The sequence below is a fragment of the Phyllostomus discolor genome, chromosome 7, assembly GCF_004126475.2.
Source record: "Phyllostomus discolor isolate MPI-MPIP mPhyDis1 chromosome 7, mPhyDis1.pri.v3, whole genome shotgun sequence".
Lineage (NCBI taxonomy): Eukaryota > Metazoa > Chordata > Mammalia > Chiroptera > Phyllostomidae > Phyllostomus > Phyllostomus discolor.
The window spans coordinates 14,477,915-14,495,713 of record NC_040909.2 but is presented as its reverse complement, the minus strand read 5'-3'; the positions used below and the strand labels follow the sequence as shown (position 1 = coordinate 14,495,713).

At 43.4% G+C, this 17,799-nt stretch overlaps 1 protein-coding gene across 2 annotated transcripts in view; it reads left to right on the top strand.

Annotated features, from left to right (window-relative positions):
- The first annotated feature begins 3,192 nt into the window (after positions 1–3,192).
- The window catches only part of FBXL2 (F-box and leucine rich repeat protein 2), a 39,872-nt gene continuing 25,265 nt past the window's right edge, over positions 3,193–17,799 (top strand). Inside the window, exons 1-3 of one of the 2 annotated variants that reach the window (XM_036030551.1) lie at positions 3,229–3,310; positions 10,506–10,567; positions 10,715–10,808. In XM_036030551.1, coding sequence (XP_035886444.1) covers positions 3,308–3,310; positions 10,506–10,567; positions 10,715–10,808 — 159 coding nt within the window. In that variant the 5' untranslated portion in view covers positions 3,229–3,307. Of the gene's footprint in view, positions 3,311–10,505; positions 10,568–10,714; positions 10,809–17,799 lie in introns of both variants that reach the window. The other variant, XM_028518306.2, reaches the window with a different exon arrangement.

The window sequence follows — 17,799 nt, the reverse complement described above, 5'->3', positions numbered from 1 at the left end:
GGTGGGCAAAAGGAGGTTTACAGTTGTGAGTACACAAAACAGAGTTTATTCTTGTATTACTATTTATTCATTATCGTATCATTTATTTGTAATTATAATTGTGAACCTACTTTTACCCACTTGTATATATTCAGTAGAACAAGACACAATGAAAAAACAAAACATTTCCCAACAAGTTGGGAATAAAAGGCAAGCTTCTTGACTTAATAAAGGCACCTGTAAAAAAATCTACAGCTAACATCAGGCTCGGTGATGAGACAGTGAATAATTTCCCCCTATAACTCAGAAATCCCAGTCCTAGTTATCTATCCACATGTTTTAAAAGTTAATGTTCACACAAGAAATCTGAATGTGAAATGCTTAAGGCAGCTTTATTCAAAATTGCCCCAAACTGGAAACAACCCAGATGCTTTCCAACAACTGAATGGATAGACGAATTGTGGCATGTCCACCCAGTGGAATACTACCCAGTTGTAAAAAGGAAAGAACTACTGATTCACGTAACAATGTGGATGAGTCTCAAATGCACTTTGCTAAGTGAAAGATCCAAAAGTCTATATACATTGTATGATTCCATTTATATATATGATATTTATTAAAAGACAAAGCTGTAGACATGAAAAATAGGTTGCTAGGGGGTAGATGTGGGAGAAGAGGTGACTATAAAAGTGTAGAACAAGGGTGTTTTGGGGATGATGGAACTAATCTTCCTATGTCTATGGTAGACATGGTGGGCAGGTAAGCAAAAACCATGTAATGTTTCTTAGCAGAATTCAACTGCCTCTTTCCTCACTAAGCACTGATGTTTGATTAGATTCTAGAGATCCAAAGAAGTTAATTCTGGCAGCTTTTGCCACCTTAATTCTTACTGGGGAGACCAATTCTCACAAGGGACCAATCCCTGCAAGGGACCAATTCTTGGAGCTCCCTACTCTGCTGATTCCATGATGTCACTTCTGTTGCGAGTTCTTTGGAAAACAGTTTGGTACAAACCAGCCATCCTGCTCCCCGTTATTCACCCTAGAGCAGTGACTCTCAACTGAAGCAAATTTGCCTTTCTAGCAAAATTGGGGAATGCCTGGAGACATTTTGGTTTTCACAAGTGGAGGTGTATCACTGGCTTCTAGTGGGGAGAACCATAGGTGCTGCTAAACATCCCATGATACATAGGGTGGTCCTCTCCCCTGCAATACCCATCTATGACAAAGGATTATCTGGCCCTGAATGTCCAAATTGCCAAGGCTGAGAGACCTTCATCTAGAGAAGTGAGCGCTTATATGCAAAGGAGAAGGCTCCTAACTGCACTGTTTATAATGGTCTTGAACAGGAAATGGCCCAAACATCCTAAATGTCCATCAACAGGTGAGTGGACATATTCTTGTATATACATTCAGTGGATTACTTTATAGCAATTCAAATGAATGAACAATAAAACTTATAAAAGGAAAAGCCAGAAAATGCTTTATATAAATATTAACACAGTGGCCACTTGGAAAGGGGGTGGCTAAGACTGGGAAAGACACGTGTGGTGTTCCGGGTTTCTGGCAATGTTCAACTTCTTCAGTCGGATGGTGTTTACATTGGTGTTCACTTTTTAGAAACTGGATATTGACATTTTATTACCTTTATGTTTGTCTCCTAGTAAAACAGGCAAACGCTGCCAGTAATTACAGTTTTTTCTTCTATTACACTCCCTACTCTAACAGGTCAAGTTCATATTTGTATCTTCAGACTGACCATCCAGTTGTAGGATCCATGTTCGTTCATTCGTTCATTCATTCATTCATTTAATCAGTTAATCATCAATGTTTATTAAACACCCACTCTAAGCCAGGAACTGTTCTAAACGCTAGGAACACAGAGATGGAACGAGGTAAACATCTGGTATTCCAGGGTGAAGAGACAGGCAGTAATTCACATGCCAAAACATTTTCAAGATCATTTCAAGGAGTACTAAGTATTCTGAAAACAAGACAGTTATGCAGAGAGGGTGACTGGGGTGAGAGCCTTTCAACTGAGTGGTCAGTGAAGGCTTCTGGGAAGATGACATGTGAGAGATGGCTGACTTGCATCAAGTGAAGGGATGGAGGAAGATGGTTTCAAATACAGGACGGTGCTGTTGCTGAGGCTTGCAAGTGGGAAAGGGTTTGACATGTTTGAGGAACCTCAGGAAATAAAACGTGGCTAATGTGGAGTGAGTGAGGGAAGGGAGGTAGGAGATGAGGTTAGCGCCGTAGGCAAGAACGTCGTAATGGAGGGCCTTGTAGACCACGGAGGAGTTCGGATCTTTTCCCCGAGTGCCATGAGGACCCACTGAAACACTGCTGTCGTGTGGACTGAGGGAGGGAAGGCAGCTGACCTGGAGGAGACTCAGGCACACCACAGATGATGGCGGCTGTGATGTGGAGATGGTGAGAAATGGATGGATTCAGGTTTATTTAGAGTAGAGAACATTTTTTAATGGATTGGATGTGAGGTGTGGAGCAGGGAGAGACTCGAGGGTGATTCGTACGTGTTTGTCCTGAACAGCAGATAATGGGAACATTTGCTGGGATAAGGAGGACTGGAGAGTAAGAAACTTGGATCAAAAGTCTTATTTGGGCTTTATTAAGTTTGAGATGCCTGTTACACGTTCTAGGGGAAATGTCACATCTGCTGCGATTATGTCTCCTCTTCACAGACTTCATGGGCTGGGTTGGAAGTTGCCTTCAACCATATCAGAAACAATTAACAAATTACCAATTGATTTCAGAAATTAAGAGTGTACACACACAATGCTATTCCATGCATTGGCATTCAGAGATAATTTTTAATTGAAAAAGTAGATTATTAAAAGTGCATATGGGTTGCTTCCATTTTTAAGAATACAATATAACATGTATTTGTTGGAAGCACATAAACTAGAATATAAGCAGTGGTTACCTCAGGTGCTGGTATTTCGCATGCTTCTATTCTTTTACCTGTGTAAGCTGTTTCTTAAAGACTCCATAAAGGGCTTTCCTAGCTGGGCAGTCTGCTGCTCGGTTATCAGGTGAGGGCTGTCCAGGTGCTCTGGGTGATGACGGACCAGGTGCAAAGTAGGGACAGCGAAGAGACCCCGCCCAAGAGTCCAGGCTTGGGGGACCGTGGGGGCGGTCCAAGGGGGGGGGGCACCACGCTTTTGTGTCACGTGCTCGCCGTTCGCCAATCGCAGTCTCCGGAGCCCACCTTGGGGACGGGGCGGGGCGCCCAGCTGGCGTCACCAGGACAACGGGCGTTGCCGCCGCCTTGTGACTCGGGCTGTGGGCGCGCTGGCGGCTCTTCGGCCATGGTGAGTCTGGGGGCCCCGCCGGCCCCGCCGCCCCGCCCTTCCTGGCCCCGGCTGTGTCCCTGGGCGGCCGCCTGCTAGGTGGCAGCGGGCAGCAGCAGGGGCGCGGAGAGGCCGGGCCGCGGCCTGCGGGGCTCCGGGGCTGGGCAGGGCTGGGCGGGCCCGGGGGAGGGGAACCCTGGAGGACGCGGAACGCCCGCTTGCCCCTGGCGACCGCGACGCAGCTTCTTCTGCCCGAGACTCTGGGTCACTGCTGGAACCCCCGCCCCCCCCCCTCCCCACCTAGTGGACAGCGTGACGCTATTTGGCTCTGGGGAACCTGGGAAGCCACCCAGAGAGGGTGTGGTCAACAAAAAAGGATATGTGTCAAAATCGTGTATTTATATTAGCACTACGTTTATTGCAGCCTATGGTATTCCTGTCTGGTTTCTGCAGTTATATATAAAAATATGTAATACATGTGTATTTCTTTCGTATTCATCCTTATGGCAGGGTTTTTTTTTTTTTTTTTGGTTTTGTTTTTTTAAGCATGTGGAGATTTAAATTTGTAATTTTGGAGATGTCCCCTCCTTTTTAAAAAAAATGGGGGCGGGAGGTTTTTCTCTGCATGCAGCCCCCTCAGGAATTCATAGTACATTACCTGAATTCAGTCAGCCTGAGAGTGGGCATACCACCTGGCGCCCATTAACCTCGTTTTTTAAAACTGGACTTGAAGACTCAGCTGAGATGTTGACTTAAACAAGACTCAGGAAATTGCCAACAGTAGGAGTGTTTTCTCCAGAGGCCTCCAAAGTGTGCAAAAGGAGAACGGAGCCCGACTCTCCGCTTGGGAACACACCTTTGGCATAGAATATTGGAGAGGGGCCGGGGCAGGTGATAAGGAAATGCCTATTGTTAAGAAAAAGGTTTCTTTCTTTCTTTTTTTAAACCATCGGTAATGTAGTGTAGATCAGTGGAGGTACTAAGTTGAGAATGCAGGGTGCTTCCCAAGTGCCAGTTGGCCTTCTGGAGAGAAAAATCTACCGTTTGGAACCTTGCCTGGCTCTTTTTTCTAACCAAGTGAGGAGAAGCATGGTAGGAAGAGAAGGCGGGTAGTGGGCATCCGTCACTGACTCCAGAACAGCAGTTGGCCAGGTGTGTGGCTTGTGGATAACAGGAAAAGAACATCACCCACACATATAACAGCCAGGTCTCCTTTATCTGGTGTGTTTCTTTTTAATTCTGGACTGCTTTAAAGTGACAAATTAATGGAGCCAGCAAGAGCTTTAGAAAATGAACTTGATAGAACTCTTGTGTTTTCAATACTGCGATGACTGACTTTTATGTTATATGTGAGAACAGCCCTTCCAGTTAAGGAAGAATATTCAGGAATTCATTTTCACCGCTCTCTGAAGTCTCATGTTCCTTCTGTTGTCCATTTTCTTTCTCTTCTCCTTCCCCTACCCCTTCCATTCTGACCCACAGTCCATCTTGACTGACTTATGAATTTTGGAGTTGTTTTTACTCTAAAATAAAAGCATTTTACTGTAGTTGTATACTAGTGGTTGCTTTGCTGAACTTAGAAATACTTTGCTTTTGGTATATTGTTAAGCATCAAGAATTTATTTTCTGGAAGGGATTCAACTGGGAGAAAAGCTGATGTCTGAGCTCCAAGGGGTGGTATAGGCTGGAATGAATGGCTGGTATAGGAGGGGGCATGAGAGGCTGCCTGTGTCACCCCCCAAGCTGTATTTGAGGTTGTAACATTACCCTTCATTAAATGCTTGAAGTTAAACATACAACTTGAGCAGTTGATATAAATGACTTTGCCTGTGAATTTTGGAATTCTTTATTTCTCTATGAAAATTTCTTCCATTCAGCCACTTGTTTCTATTGCCTCTATAAAAATAACAGCAGCTAACATTGATTTTGGATATTCTGTGCATGAGACATTTTTTCTTTTCTTTTATATATATAACATATATAAATACACATATTATTATTAATATATTATATTAATATATTAATAATATAATTAGATATAATATAATTAATAATATATCAATAATATATAAACATGCACTATATATTATATAATATATATTATTTATATATAATATATATATTATATATTTTTTAAAAAAAGATTTTTTAAAATTTATTTTAGAGAGATGGGGGAGGGAGAGAGGAAGAGAGGGAGTGAAACATCAATGTGTAGTTGCTTCTAGCACACCCCATACTGGGGATATGGCCTGCAACCCAGGCATGTGCCCTGACTGGGAATCAAACCGGTGATGCTTTGGTTCACAGGCCTGTGCTCAATCCACTGAGCTACACCAGCCAGGGCCGAGACATTTTTTTCTAAGTACCTTTATGTCTTGTTTCACTATCACAACCACCCTGGGAAGATACCATTTCCCCATTTTCGAGGTGAGGACATTGAGGCACAGAGAGGCAATGTCACTTGCCCAGGTCACCCAGCTGATCATTTGAGCCAGATTTCAAAACCAGGTGTTTTGTTACAGACCCTGCTTATGTAAACACTGGACTAAACTGATGCATCATTATGTGTTCCCCAGTATATTTGCCATACATACATATATGTGTGAGGAAATTCATTTTCTTCCTTGGATTTTAATGTTGCGAGCACTTACGAGTACTTACATGGTGTTGCTCCTGGCACTGGACTAGATGCCACAGAACAAAGTAGGCAGGCCTAGCCCTCCCTCCCCTTCCTTTCCCCCTCCTCTTTCACAGAGATGAAATGAGGGAGGATTGACGAAGACAGGTTATGAGATTAGGGCCCATACTCGTGGCCATAATGGCACTGAAAATTTCTCCCGTCACTTAGGTTTGTGTTCGGGAACTGGCACCCGTGTTTTGTGAATCAGAAAGGCCAGGGCTTCACATGCAGGCGTTTAGACTTGGGGGGATGAAGCGTCAGAAAATAAAACTTTATTTTCCGAGATTTTCCCTAATATTAACTTTAACATTTATTTGAGTTGTATGTTCTAAAAGACATACGTTTTTTATGTTCTTAATGCTTTTTATGTTTAGTTGTATGTTCTAAAATACATGAATGTTATGTAAAATACATAAAAACATAAAATGTTACAAAACAAATAATTGTTTAAACTTTCATTCATATGGATCAAAATATACATTAGGATGCTAATTGCCATTAGGTTTTTGTTATTGCTTACTACGCCATTCCTTTAGCTGGTAAGGCAGATTGATTTCCTGGAGATGAAAACAACATTGTAGTATTCACTTTTCCCATTTTCATTCATTCTCTTGGACTTCCCCCTACTTTGGCACTTACTTTTGACAATGGTGTTGGAAGCAGACGGGGAGGGAAAAACTGTAAAGTGTATCTGAGGTCTACAGACAGTTTTGCCACCACATGATATAATCCATAGAGCCTCTACAATGAGATCTGTGTTAATAGATTGTGAAAAGAAGAGGTTTCTCTATTAATTTTTTTACCCTTGACAATGTCGGTCTCCCTCGTGTCTGCGCTGGGGTTGGAACATAGGTTTTAGTACTTCATTTTAACAGTAATTCTCTTTCATAGAGCCTTTCACTGTGTCTAGTTTTAGGCTGATCACTTCACATTTCACTTAATCCTTCCAACATTCCTAGGAGATTGGCATTATACCCATTTAACACTCAGATTGATTAGGCAGTTTGCCCAGGGGCTCATAGTTGATGAGTGGCAGAGCCAGGATTTGAACCATAGACCAGTGTGTCTCCAAAGTCTGGCTTCTCAACCATCACCCCATGGCTTCTTTTCAAACCAGAGATCGTGCCCAGTGCCTAGTGTACTACACCAAAATTAAGAGTCTCAGTGTCTTAGCAGTGGAGCCCGAAATCTCTTCTTTATTTTATGGCGAATTCTTTATTTGTGCTAACAACACCCTGCAGGATTTACTTGGCTCCCCCCCGCCCCCCGCCAAGTCTGGGCAACCAGAGCCCAGATATGGACAGCCACGAGTTGAACTACACATTGACCTCTGCCTTCGCTGCATCGTTTTGTGTCTCACCTCTGCCCTGTAGTGTCTGCCTGAGCCACCGCCGCTTCCAGCCCTGGGGTGGCTGTGAAGGAGGGGGCACTAGGGCAGAGGCATCTAAGGAAGCAGAGCAGTGGCGTCTCTGGAAAGGTTTTGTGGATCCAGAATCATAGAATATGTGTCACAGAATTTGTTTGTATCTTCTTTCAGGCGGCGTAGTTATTTTCAAGGCTCGTTTCTGTTGTGCTATATATTAGTACTTCATTCCTTTTGACTGGTGGATCATTTTCCATTGTACGGACATACCACATTTTGTTTATCTGTTCTTTAGCTGATGGACGTTGGATTGTTTCCACTTTCTGGCTATGAAAAATAATGCTGCTACGAACACTCACGAACAAGGTTAAGGTTTTGTATGGCCACATTTTCATTTCTTCTAGGGAGTTGCCCAGGGTTGGAATTGCTGGCTCAGATGGTCACTCTGTGTTTAACCTTTGAAAATCTGCCAGGCTGTTTTCCAAAGTGGCTGTTTTGGGACTATTTTACGTCCTGACCAGCAGTGTGTGGGGGTTCTGATTTCTCCACATTCTCGCCATTGTGTGTTAGCTGTCTGATTTTAGCCATCTTTGTGCCTGAGAAGTAGCTTGTGTTTTTGATTTGTATTTCCCTAAGGACTAATGAATGATGTTGAACATTTTTAAAATGCGTTTATTGGCTATTTGCATATCTTCTTTGCAGAAATGTCTGTTCAGATTCCATGTCCCTTTTTCAACTGGTTTATCGATCTTTTTATTGTTGGATTATGAGATTTTTTAAATACAGATTCTAGATACAGTCCTTTTATCAGATATGCTATTTACAAATATTTTCTCCTGTTTTGTGGATTTTCTTTTTACTTTCTTGGTAATGCCCTTTGAAACACAGAGGTTTTTGATTTTGATCAAGTCCAATTTATCTGTTTTTTTCTTTGGTTGCTTGTACTTTTGGTATCATATCTAAGAAACCTTTGCATAATTCAAGGTTACCAAGATTTATACTTGTGTTTTGTTTTAAGGGTGGTAGTTTTAACTCGTATTTATTGAGGTCTTTGATCAGTTTTGGGTTAACTTTTTATATCGTGTGAGGTAGGGGTCCAACTCTGTTGTTTTGCATGTTGATAGCCAGTTGTCCTGGCACCATTTGTTGAAAAGACTGTTCTTTCCCCTCTTGAATTATCTTAAAATGCTAGTCAAGAATCAGTTCCCCATAAATACAAAGTTTATTCCTGGACTTTCAGTTCTGTTTCATTGATACATATGTCTGTCCCTATGCCAGTACCACACTGTTTCAGTTACTGTAGTTTTGCAGTGAGCTCTTTTTTTTTTTTTTAACATTTTGTTTATTTTCAGAGAGAGTGGACAGAGGGAGAGAAATATCAATGTGTGGTTGCCTCTCATGTGCCCCCTACTGGGGACCTGGCCCAGAACCAGTGATGTGATGTACCCTGACTGGGAATCAAACCGGCAGCCCTTTGGTTTGCAGCCCGTGCTCAATCCACTGAGGTACACCAGCCAGGGCTGTGCAGTAAGCTTTGAAATCGGGAAGTGTGAGTTCGTTTTCTTTTTCAGGATTACAGTTATGCATTGCTTCATGATGGAGAGACATTCTGGGAAATGCCTCACTAGGCAGTTTTGTCACTGTGTAAATGTACACTAATCCCGGCGGTGCAGCCTACTGCACACCTAGGCTGTATGGTATATCCTCTTGGTCCTAGCTTATAAGCTTGTACAGTGTGTTACTGTACCGAATACTATATGCAGTTGTCACACAGTTGTAAGTATTTGTGTATCTAAACATACAGAAACGTGAAGGAGGTGCAGTAAGAATACAGCATCGAAGCCCTGAGTGGTGTGGCTCAGGTTAGTCAGGCACGGTCCCACAAAGCAAAAGATGGCCTGTTCGAGTCCCAGTCAGGGCACCTGCCTAGGTTGCTGGTTCAGTCCTTGGTTCGGGGCATGTGCAAGAGGTAACCCATTAATGTTTCTCTCTCACATCAATGTTTCTCTCCCTCTCTTTCCCACTTGCTTTCCCTCTCTCTAAAAATAAAGAAATAAAATCTTTAAAAAGTACAGTATAAAAGATACCAACAGCACAGCTGTATAGGACACTGACCAGGAATGGAGTTTGCGGGTCTGGAAGTTGCTCTGGGGGAGTCAGTGAGTTGGAAGGGTGACTGAATGGGAAGGCCCAGGACGTTTCTGTAAGGCTGCTGTACACGTGACAAACACTGCCCTCTGCACCACCACAGACAGGGTAACGCATCACACTGCGGTGTTACGGGGCCTGCAGCGCCACTAGGGCGATGGGCGTCTTTCAGCTCCGCCATGATCTCGTGGGCCCACCATCGCACATGCAGCACTTCCCTGACCCAGGCATCGTTGGGTAGTGCCTGTTATGGCTGTTCTGGGTCCCTCGCCTTTCCGTATGCATTTCAGGGTCAGCTTTTAAATTTTTCCATAAAAAGGCAGCTGGCATGTTGATAGAGATTTCATTAAATGTACGGATCAGCTTGAGAAACATTGCTAATGTAACACTGTTAAATCTTCCAATCCATGAGCATAGGATGTGAGTATATTTGTCTTTTTAAAGTTCTCTCCACAGTGCTTCATGTAAGTTTTTAATATCTATTTTGCATTTCTTGAAATTTATTTATAAGTATTTTATTCTTCTTATTGCTGTTGTAAAAGTTTTTTTTTTTAATGTCAGTTTCAGGTTATTCATTACTAAGGTGTGGAAATACAGTTTATTTTTATATAAATATATCATATTTGTATGCTGTGTCCTGCAACCTTGATCAACTCCTTGATTAGTTCTAATAATTTCTTTTGTGATTTTAAAAGACTTTTCTATGTACAAGATTTTCATCTGTGAATAGAAGTCATTTTACTTCTTTCTGATCAAGATGCTTTTTATTTATTTTCTTGCCTGATAACCTAGGCTAAAACCTCCAGTACAATGCAGTAGAGAAATGGCTGTGTTGCCACTTTTTAAATAAAATACTGATAGGATATGAGCTGTTCTTAAAGCTGTTAATACTGAAGTGTGGTGGCTTCATGAAATTGGTATCACATCTGTAGGAAGTGATTAGGGCGTTCTGATCTAAAAAATACGTAACTTTTTTTTTTAATTGATTGGGCAACACTAACAAGTTCCCTTTAATCTCCTTTTAGGTTTTCTCAAATAATGATGAAGGCCTTATTAACAAAAAGTTACCAAAAGAACTTCTTTTAAGGTAAGTAAGTGTAGATAAGCTTTAGATAAAGAATTCAGATTCGATTCCATCATCAAATTCCAAGACAGTCTTCTTTCTCACTGTGAGTCCATAGCACAGAAAAACAGACAGAATTAGCCTAACTGACTTTTTGTTTTTGTTTTATAGAATGCTGTTCAGCTTGTTGTTAAATTTTACTTGGTCTAATCCAGAATGTACTAAGTATGTACATAGCATTGGTCTGGATTCTTTTTGTAATATGGTAAGTATTGTAATAATCTTCAGTAGGTGCCATTGTTTTGGTATCAGTAGATAATCTCACTGTAGTCGGTCACGTGAGGAGAGATTATTGTGAAGGTTGTGAGCTGCCGAAGTCATAGGCGTTCAGCTATTTTCTGATGAATTTCAGGTTTTAAAACAAGTACAGTTATGTTCTTACTGGGCATTTAAAATGCTCTCAGCACAAATATTGATGTTTTATCCATTTTATGAGAACCATGTGCTAGGTGACAGTGAGCACCATATAAAATAGGCTTTTTGTCCTTTGTTTTTGGCATCCCTGAATACATACAGTAAACGGCATTTTCCTTGTCATTTTACCAAGTGCAGCCGTCAACCGACAGTTGTTGATCCCGAGGCACTGCGGTCTCCTCTAGTGCCCCCCAGTCACCCCATAAATCCCATTTTAGGTTTGGATGTCACACTTTAATTGTTTACAGATAATAAATACACATATGTATGGTAATCTTTGTGTGGCATTTCCCAAACTCTTCTTATATTGGGTTGGCCAAAAAGTCTGTGTAGTTTTTTCTGTGTGATGGCTCCAGGAGTGTTTAGTTGTCTTTAATTTCATTCAAAACAATTTTGTTAGTTTGTGTTGTGACAGCTGTCGTATCAGTGTGCATTTTTTAAAAACATCAAAATTGGTGAATTTTTATGGAGCCGTTTTAATATTGAAGATGGAAGAAGATACGTGACATTTTTGGTGTATTATGCTTTATTATTTTAGGAAAGGCAAAAATGCAACTGAAATGCAAAAAAAGATTTATGCAGTGCATGGAGAAGGCGCTGTGACTTATCAAATGTGTCAAAAGTGGTTTGTGACATTTCTTGACATTACTGACATTTTGTCCAAATAATTCTTTGCTGTGGGGCTGTCTTACGCACTGGAAGATGTTTAGCAGCACCCCTGGCCTCTACCCACTAGAAGCCAATAGCGGGAGATAGCTGACATACTCAGACTATCCAAATCAATAAAGTTATTGGTGAAATGAAAAATGTGCCTCTTATTTTATAGAAAAAACTAAACAAGAGTTTTGGCCCACCCAATATCACTGACATTACACCAGACACACAGAAAAACGGGTTTTGTGCACAGCGGGCCTGGGAAACACCGGGTGAACAAAGCCGGTTTCCTCACTGCATGGCTTGTCAGAGCCTCGGTGCGCTAGAAGGCATGTGGTGCTCCCAGGTGGACAGTGGTAGCGTTTGAAACTGACCATGGAACCTTTCTAATCCTGCACGGAGACAAGGTTGGGAAACGCTGGCATTCAGTAAGAGGTCGACTAGCTGCCTGCATTCCCTGGCTGTGCTAAGTCTTGTCTGAACTCCTGGGGAATGAGTATGAATCTTGTTTGGCGTTCACCACAGAGTCACTCTGTAAAGGCCAGAGATTACTGACCTTTGCTGTCCTCAGAAGCAGGGTGAGGACGTAGCTCCTTTGTGGTGGGGATCACGTTTCAGGGCTTCCGAGGCTGTGTCGTGAGTCATCAGGTGTTGTCTGTCACTGTTGTCACGAGCTCATGCTACTCAGCTCATAAAAACAGAAGCCAACTCGTGAGAGGCTCATGTGAAAAATGCAACCATTATATTTTATTTCAGTAAAACAGTATTTGTTTGGCTAAGACAGCGTTTTTGGCATTGGAGACCATTTGAAAGTTAAGCAAGTGGTAACAAGGGAAGAATGAAATGTTGATCATGAAACCCACAAGGTCCTGGTTAAGCACAACGAGCGATTAGAACCAGCATGGCGGGGTTAGGGTGGCGGGCGGTCAGCACAACTGTGGGGGGCGCCCTCCACAACAGGCTACAGAATGGAGGTGTCCCCTGGAACTGTGCAAGGTTTCATGCTTGGTCCGAGCAGGTTTTAGCACAGACCTCAAGCTGTAACCTGAACATGTCATTTTTCCTCGGGGGAGTTGTAACCAGCTCCAGGCAGACCCTTATCCGTCATCCAGCACTGGGGTGTGGTGAAACTGCACCGTGCTCCTGAATGCTGCTGCTGTCTGTGACTCCAGGCTGCTAACTTAGTATTTTTTCCCTTCTGGTAGGTTTAGCTTTTATTCTGCACTCAGCCATGGAACAGTCTCCATCTATTGACCCCCCTCCCCCCCGCCAAAGAGGAAATCATATTACTTTCTGTGCTAATGTGATTTCTGAACTGCTGTTTTAGAAATTTTACTTCTTTTAAAGATCTGTGATGGAGCCAGCTGTTAAGAATCCCAGAGTTACAGGTTTTGTTTTTTTAAAGATTTTATTTATTTTTAGAGAAAGGGGGGCGGGGAGAAACATCAATGTGTGGTTGCCCCTTGTGCGTCCCTAACTGGGGACCTGGCCCACAACCCAGGCATGTGCCCTGACTGGGAATTAAGCTGGTGACCCTTTGGTTCACAGGCTGGCACTCAATCCACTGAGCTAACCAACCAGGGCCTGGAGTTACAGTTTTTGAATCATGCCCCAAGGCTCATACGTAGGTCATTTTTCAGAAAGAATTGCCATTTGAGAGCAAATGTACATAATGTATCTATTCATAGGTTCACATTCCCATTTCTGTTCTTGCTTTGGCGTCTGTAAGGGGAATTGAGGTGTTAACAGCACGGCCACTGGGTGCCTTCTCTGCTTGTGAGTCTCGAAATCAGCTCTAGTCGGTCATGGTATTTTAACTTTTGTTGGCCTTTAAGTCATTTCTGCCGTTTTACTCTCAGACTTCATATTCTCAGTAACAGTAGCTCTCCCCTTGACTGGCTAACCTTCCTAAGCAAACTCTTGGAGGTTTGAGCCAGGTTACCGGAGCAGCCGTCGGCATGGTCCGTGGAGTGAGGAGCCTTGGTGCCAATTGCTTGTGCTCGGGTGGCTGACGTCTTCACATTCCAGTGTGTCCGAGGCTGACACTGTTACTTCGTCGTGTGGTCTTCTTCACCACAGTGCACACTGCTGCGCCTCTTCTTCTTGAATTCCCACCCACCTTCAGCCGTACCGCGTCCATAGGTGTGATTCTTTGACTTTCTGGTCACCTTCCTCGCTGGTAGCCAAGGTCGTTTTCTCTTCCGTTGGTTTCGACTGCGTCTGTCACCACCCCCTTAAACTCTGCCAGCTTCCGTTGCCGATCAGATCAAGTGGAGCCTCAGCTTCCCCCGTGGACACGAACAAGTGTAACCTGGGATGACGGGCTGCTTTTCATCTGTTCATGCCACTTGGACTCACTCGGAAAAATCTGTGAATTTTTCCTCCCTCTGAACAGCTTAACGCCAGTTTTAAGGCAGCCCAATATTCACAGATATCTTCCGCCACCAATTTTTAGTTTGTTACTTAACAAGTTTTTACAGTTTTGCTTTTCCTACCGGCTTTCACTCATAAATTAAAGGTGTTCAGGTTCTCCCTCTCCGCCTTTCTCTCTCGCACAGTTCGACAGGAGAGCTGGTGATTGCATTCCTCCTCGGGAGGCGGTTGTATGGGAGTATCTAACTTGCTGTAATGTCTATTATTAGTGAGTTGTGTTGTTATTGCATGTGTTAGTCTCCGTCACTACTGTTTATGTGACTTCTGGAGGCCGCCTCGGTTGAGATGTGAGCTTCCCCACTGACTAGTCCTGATCCCAAAGTGACTCAACTCTCTGGGCCGTGATTTCACATGTCTAGGACTTGGCAAGAGTAACGTTGCTTGTCTTGTGGCCTTGTTGCTAGTTCTCAGAGTCCCCGGCGTGTAATGAATGTTCACTGAGTGTCCGTTTCGTGTTATTAATGGATGTCATTTTGGAGGCCTGCAAACGCCCTCCGCGCTGTCGGACAGTCGGTTCTGGTGCGGACGCCCGTGAAAGCAGCCGCCCCAAAACGGACCCGACGCACCCACTGTCGGCAGCATCTCAGGGCAGAGCCTGCTTACAAAGTAAGTTAAGGTAGCCCGTCGGCTGACTTATATTTTAAAAATCAAGTCTTTCTTCTTCTAGGAGCTCGATTACAGATTCTTTAATATCGGTAGCGTTCTGGCAGAAGTAGGGTCGTCATTGTTTCGGCCTCCTGCGTTGGCCCGGGGTCAGCGCCCTTCCCTCTGACTGCAGTCCTTCCTCTCGTGCAGAATGTCTTCTAGATAAATGCAGTCAGAAGCTGGCTGACTGCCACCTACGGCGCCTTGTTTTAGTTACTATTTAGTGCTCAGTATTGACGATGAAACCTTTACTCATGAATTAGTAATAGAGTAATTGGAACCGAGCCATAAAATACCTGTTCTTTATCAGAAAATGTAATGGTTACATTTTTAATAATGAGCTAATTAACTTAGCTTTAACTTGTTTGAAAATATGGAGGGTCCAAACCAGAGAGGGGCTGTACTTTCACGTGAGGCTAGCTTTGCTATGCAGGAGTCATTTTCTTTCTTCCATCTTTTCTTTATTACATTTTAAATTAAGAAGCTTGATCACTCCAGCAAGTGACACCATAAAAAGATGCGTAGAGAAAAGACGAGTCTCCTTTCACACACCTCGGCTCTCACAGTCCCAGGTCACGAGCGTTGATCCTACCTGTACTTTTGGGAACGTTTCTGAAGTGGTAAACTCTCTTGTGCTCCCTCATAATTATTCTTCCCCGAGAGTTAGCTAAGGTTTCCTCCGACTTCCTTTCAGAAAATGCGTGTTTGCGTTGTGCAGTTCTGGTGGGTTAGACTGTAGGGAGAAAGAGTGGCGGCTGAGTTTCAGAATTTCCTCGTCTGGACGGTTGAAGTCAATGTGGGTGTTCGGTTCATAGTTGAGTTCTTTGGAGACGCCCTTAAAGGAAGACCCATGGAATTCAGGGTTTTTTTTTTTTTCTTTTAGATAACATCACTAAACCAATGCTCTGAAACCTCAAATTTAACCTTTGCTTGAAGGATGTAATTGTTTTCACTAGTATCCTTTGGGGTGTGCGCGCCTGCTTCGTGGTCTTTGGGAACCGTTTTGTTTTCTGTGTCCACACTTCCGAGACTAGTCATTTGCACCAGTAGCTGAGCCTGTGTTTTCATCTTGGGGTGTATCGCTCTGAGTGGGTAGTCCTCCGAAGAAGGTGGGGAGGGCCTGGCACCGCTCTTGGGTGACGCGAGGATAGGGAGGCAGTGCACACGTACAGCAACGCCCAGAGTCACCGCTTTCTGGGGCTGACCGCCTCGTCACCTCCCGCGATTGCCAGCAGAACCACCGGCGTCCCTGTGGCCCAGTTCCCCACACTTCCCTGGAGTTTTGTCACGGTTCTGCCTCCAGTTCGAGGGAAGCTGTTGATAGTCCTGTTCGTTCTGTGTTTCTGTTTCAGAGGTGGTTCTCGGTGGGCACCGCCCCCTGAGTCCAGCGTGGACTGCTGCTGATCATTCGGGGAAAAGAGGAATGTTCCTCAGGTACCCTGTAGCAGCTTCATTCTCGCCCCTGGAGACTCAAAACAGTCTTTTAAAGTGCATAGGACGGTTAATCACCCTCATTTTATCGGCGAAAAGTCTGAGGCTCAGAGGTTGAATGAGTCAGCCAAGGTTCCACAGTCGTTAAAAACATGGCGTGTGGGGTTTGTAGGGTCTGAGACTTCAGCCGAAGCCTATTTGTGTTTTTTTGTCTTTAAAGATTTTTTATTTATTTCTTTTTAGACAGAGGGGAAGGGATAGAGAGAGGGAGAGAAACATGGATGTGAAGTTGCCTCTCGCATGCCCCCTGCTGGGGACCTGGCCCACAACCCAGGCGTGTGCCCTGACTAGGAATCGAACCAGCAACCCTTTGGTTTTCAGGATGGCGCTCAATCCACTGAGCCACACCAGCCAGGGTAGCCAAGGCCTGTTGACGTTGAATCTCCTGTTCTTCTATATCTTGTTGCTTTTCAGTCAAAAAAAATTGTTTGCACAGTATTAGTTTTATAATCTACCAAGAACACCTCACATATCAACCTATAAAAGATGAGGCATATAACATATTATTCAGCACTATAGGTCATATGTATAATCAGAAATAAACTAGCTTATGTACCTAAGTTTTGTTTTTTGCTACAGTGATGGAAGTGAAGGTTAGTTGGTATCCTGCCAGGGGCATCCAACCTACGGCCCAGGATGGTTGTGAATGCGGCCCAACACAAAATCGTAAATTTACTTAAAACATTATGAGATATTTTTGTGATTATGCATCACAGTGTATTTAATGTGTGGCCCTAGACAATTCTTCTTCCAGTGTCTTCCAGAGACGCCAAAAGGTCGGACGCCCCCACACACTGGAGTAGAGCATTCAGTGTTCCATGCTATTATTGTCCCCAAAGAAAAGGAACACCTGATTTCCAGATCCTCTAACCTTGTAACCGGGCTAGCACGAAAACACAGGGAAAAACAATGGCCATAATATGATAAACCAACAAAGTCAATACATAGTTCAAGAAAGAAATCATCTTAGGGTACTCACGACTGGGGTCAGGAAGTCAGCGAGGCCGGGGTTTTAATGCCGCCCAGAGAGGGGAAGTGAGGCCTCGTGGGGACGAGGGGAGGGGCTGGATGCGACCCCTATGTGAGGCAGGGGCCCTGGAAAGTCTCCCTGTGTAGTGTAAGATGGGAGTGGAAAAAAAACCCAAAACCCAGAAAACAAACAAACAAACAAACAAATTTGTTTCTGGCCAGGGCTTTGGATGAAGGGGAATGCGCCTTGAGAAATCTAATGTCATGCATACAAGATTTAGAAATTCCAAGCTTAGAAATTAACTTAAAATGTATGCCAGAAAGATGGAATCTTTGAGAGAAGTTGGCAGAATCAAATATAAAACAATTTTATAGGGTCATTTCAAGAACCAAGAGGCATGAGCTTTCCATACATCAGTAATTAGAGGAAAATGGGGCCATGATAATTAGGAGATACCTAAGGAAACGATCCACAATAAAGACCGGTAAATGGATTAAATGTCGATTAGATGAAGCTGAAAAGGAACAGAGGACTGGAACATGGAGATGGGAAATTTATGCATAACTCGGCATAGAGAGAGAAAACTGTG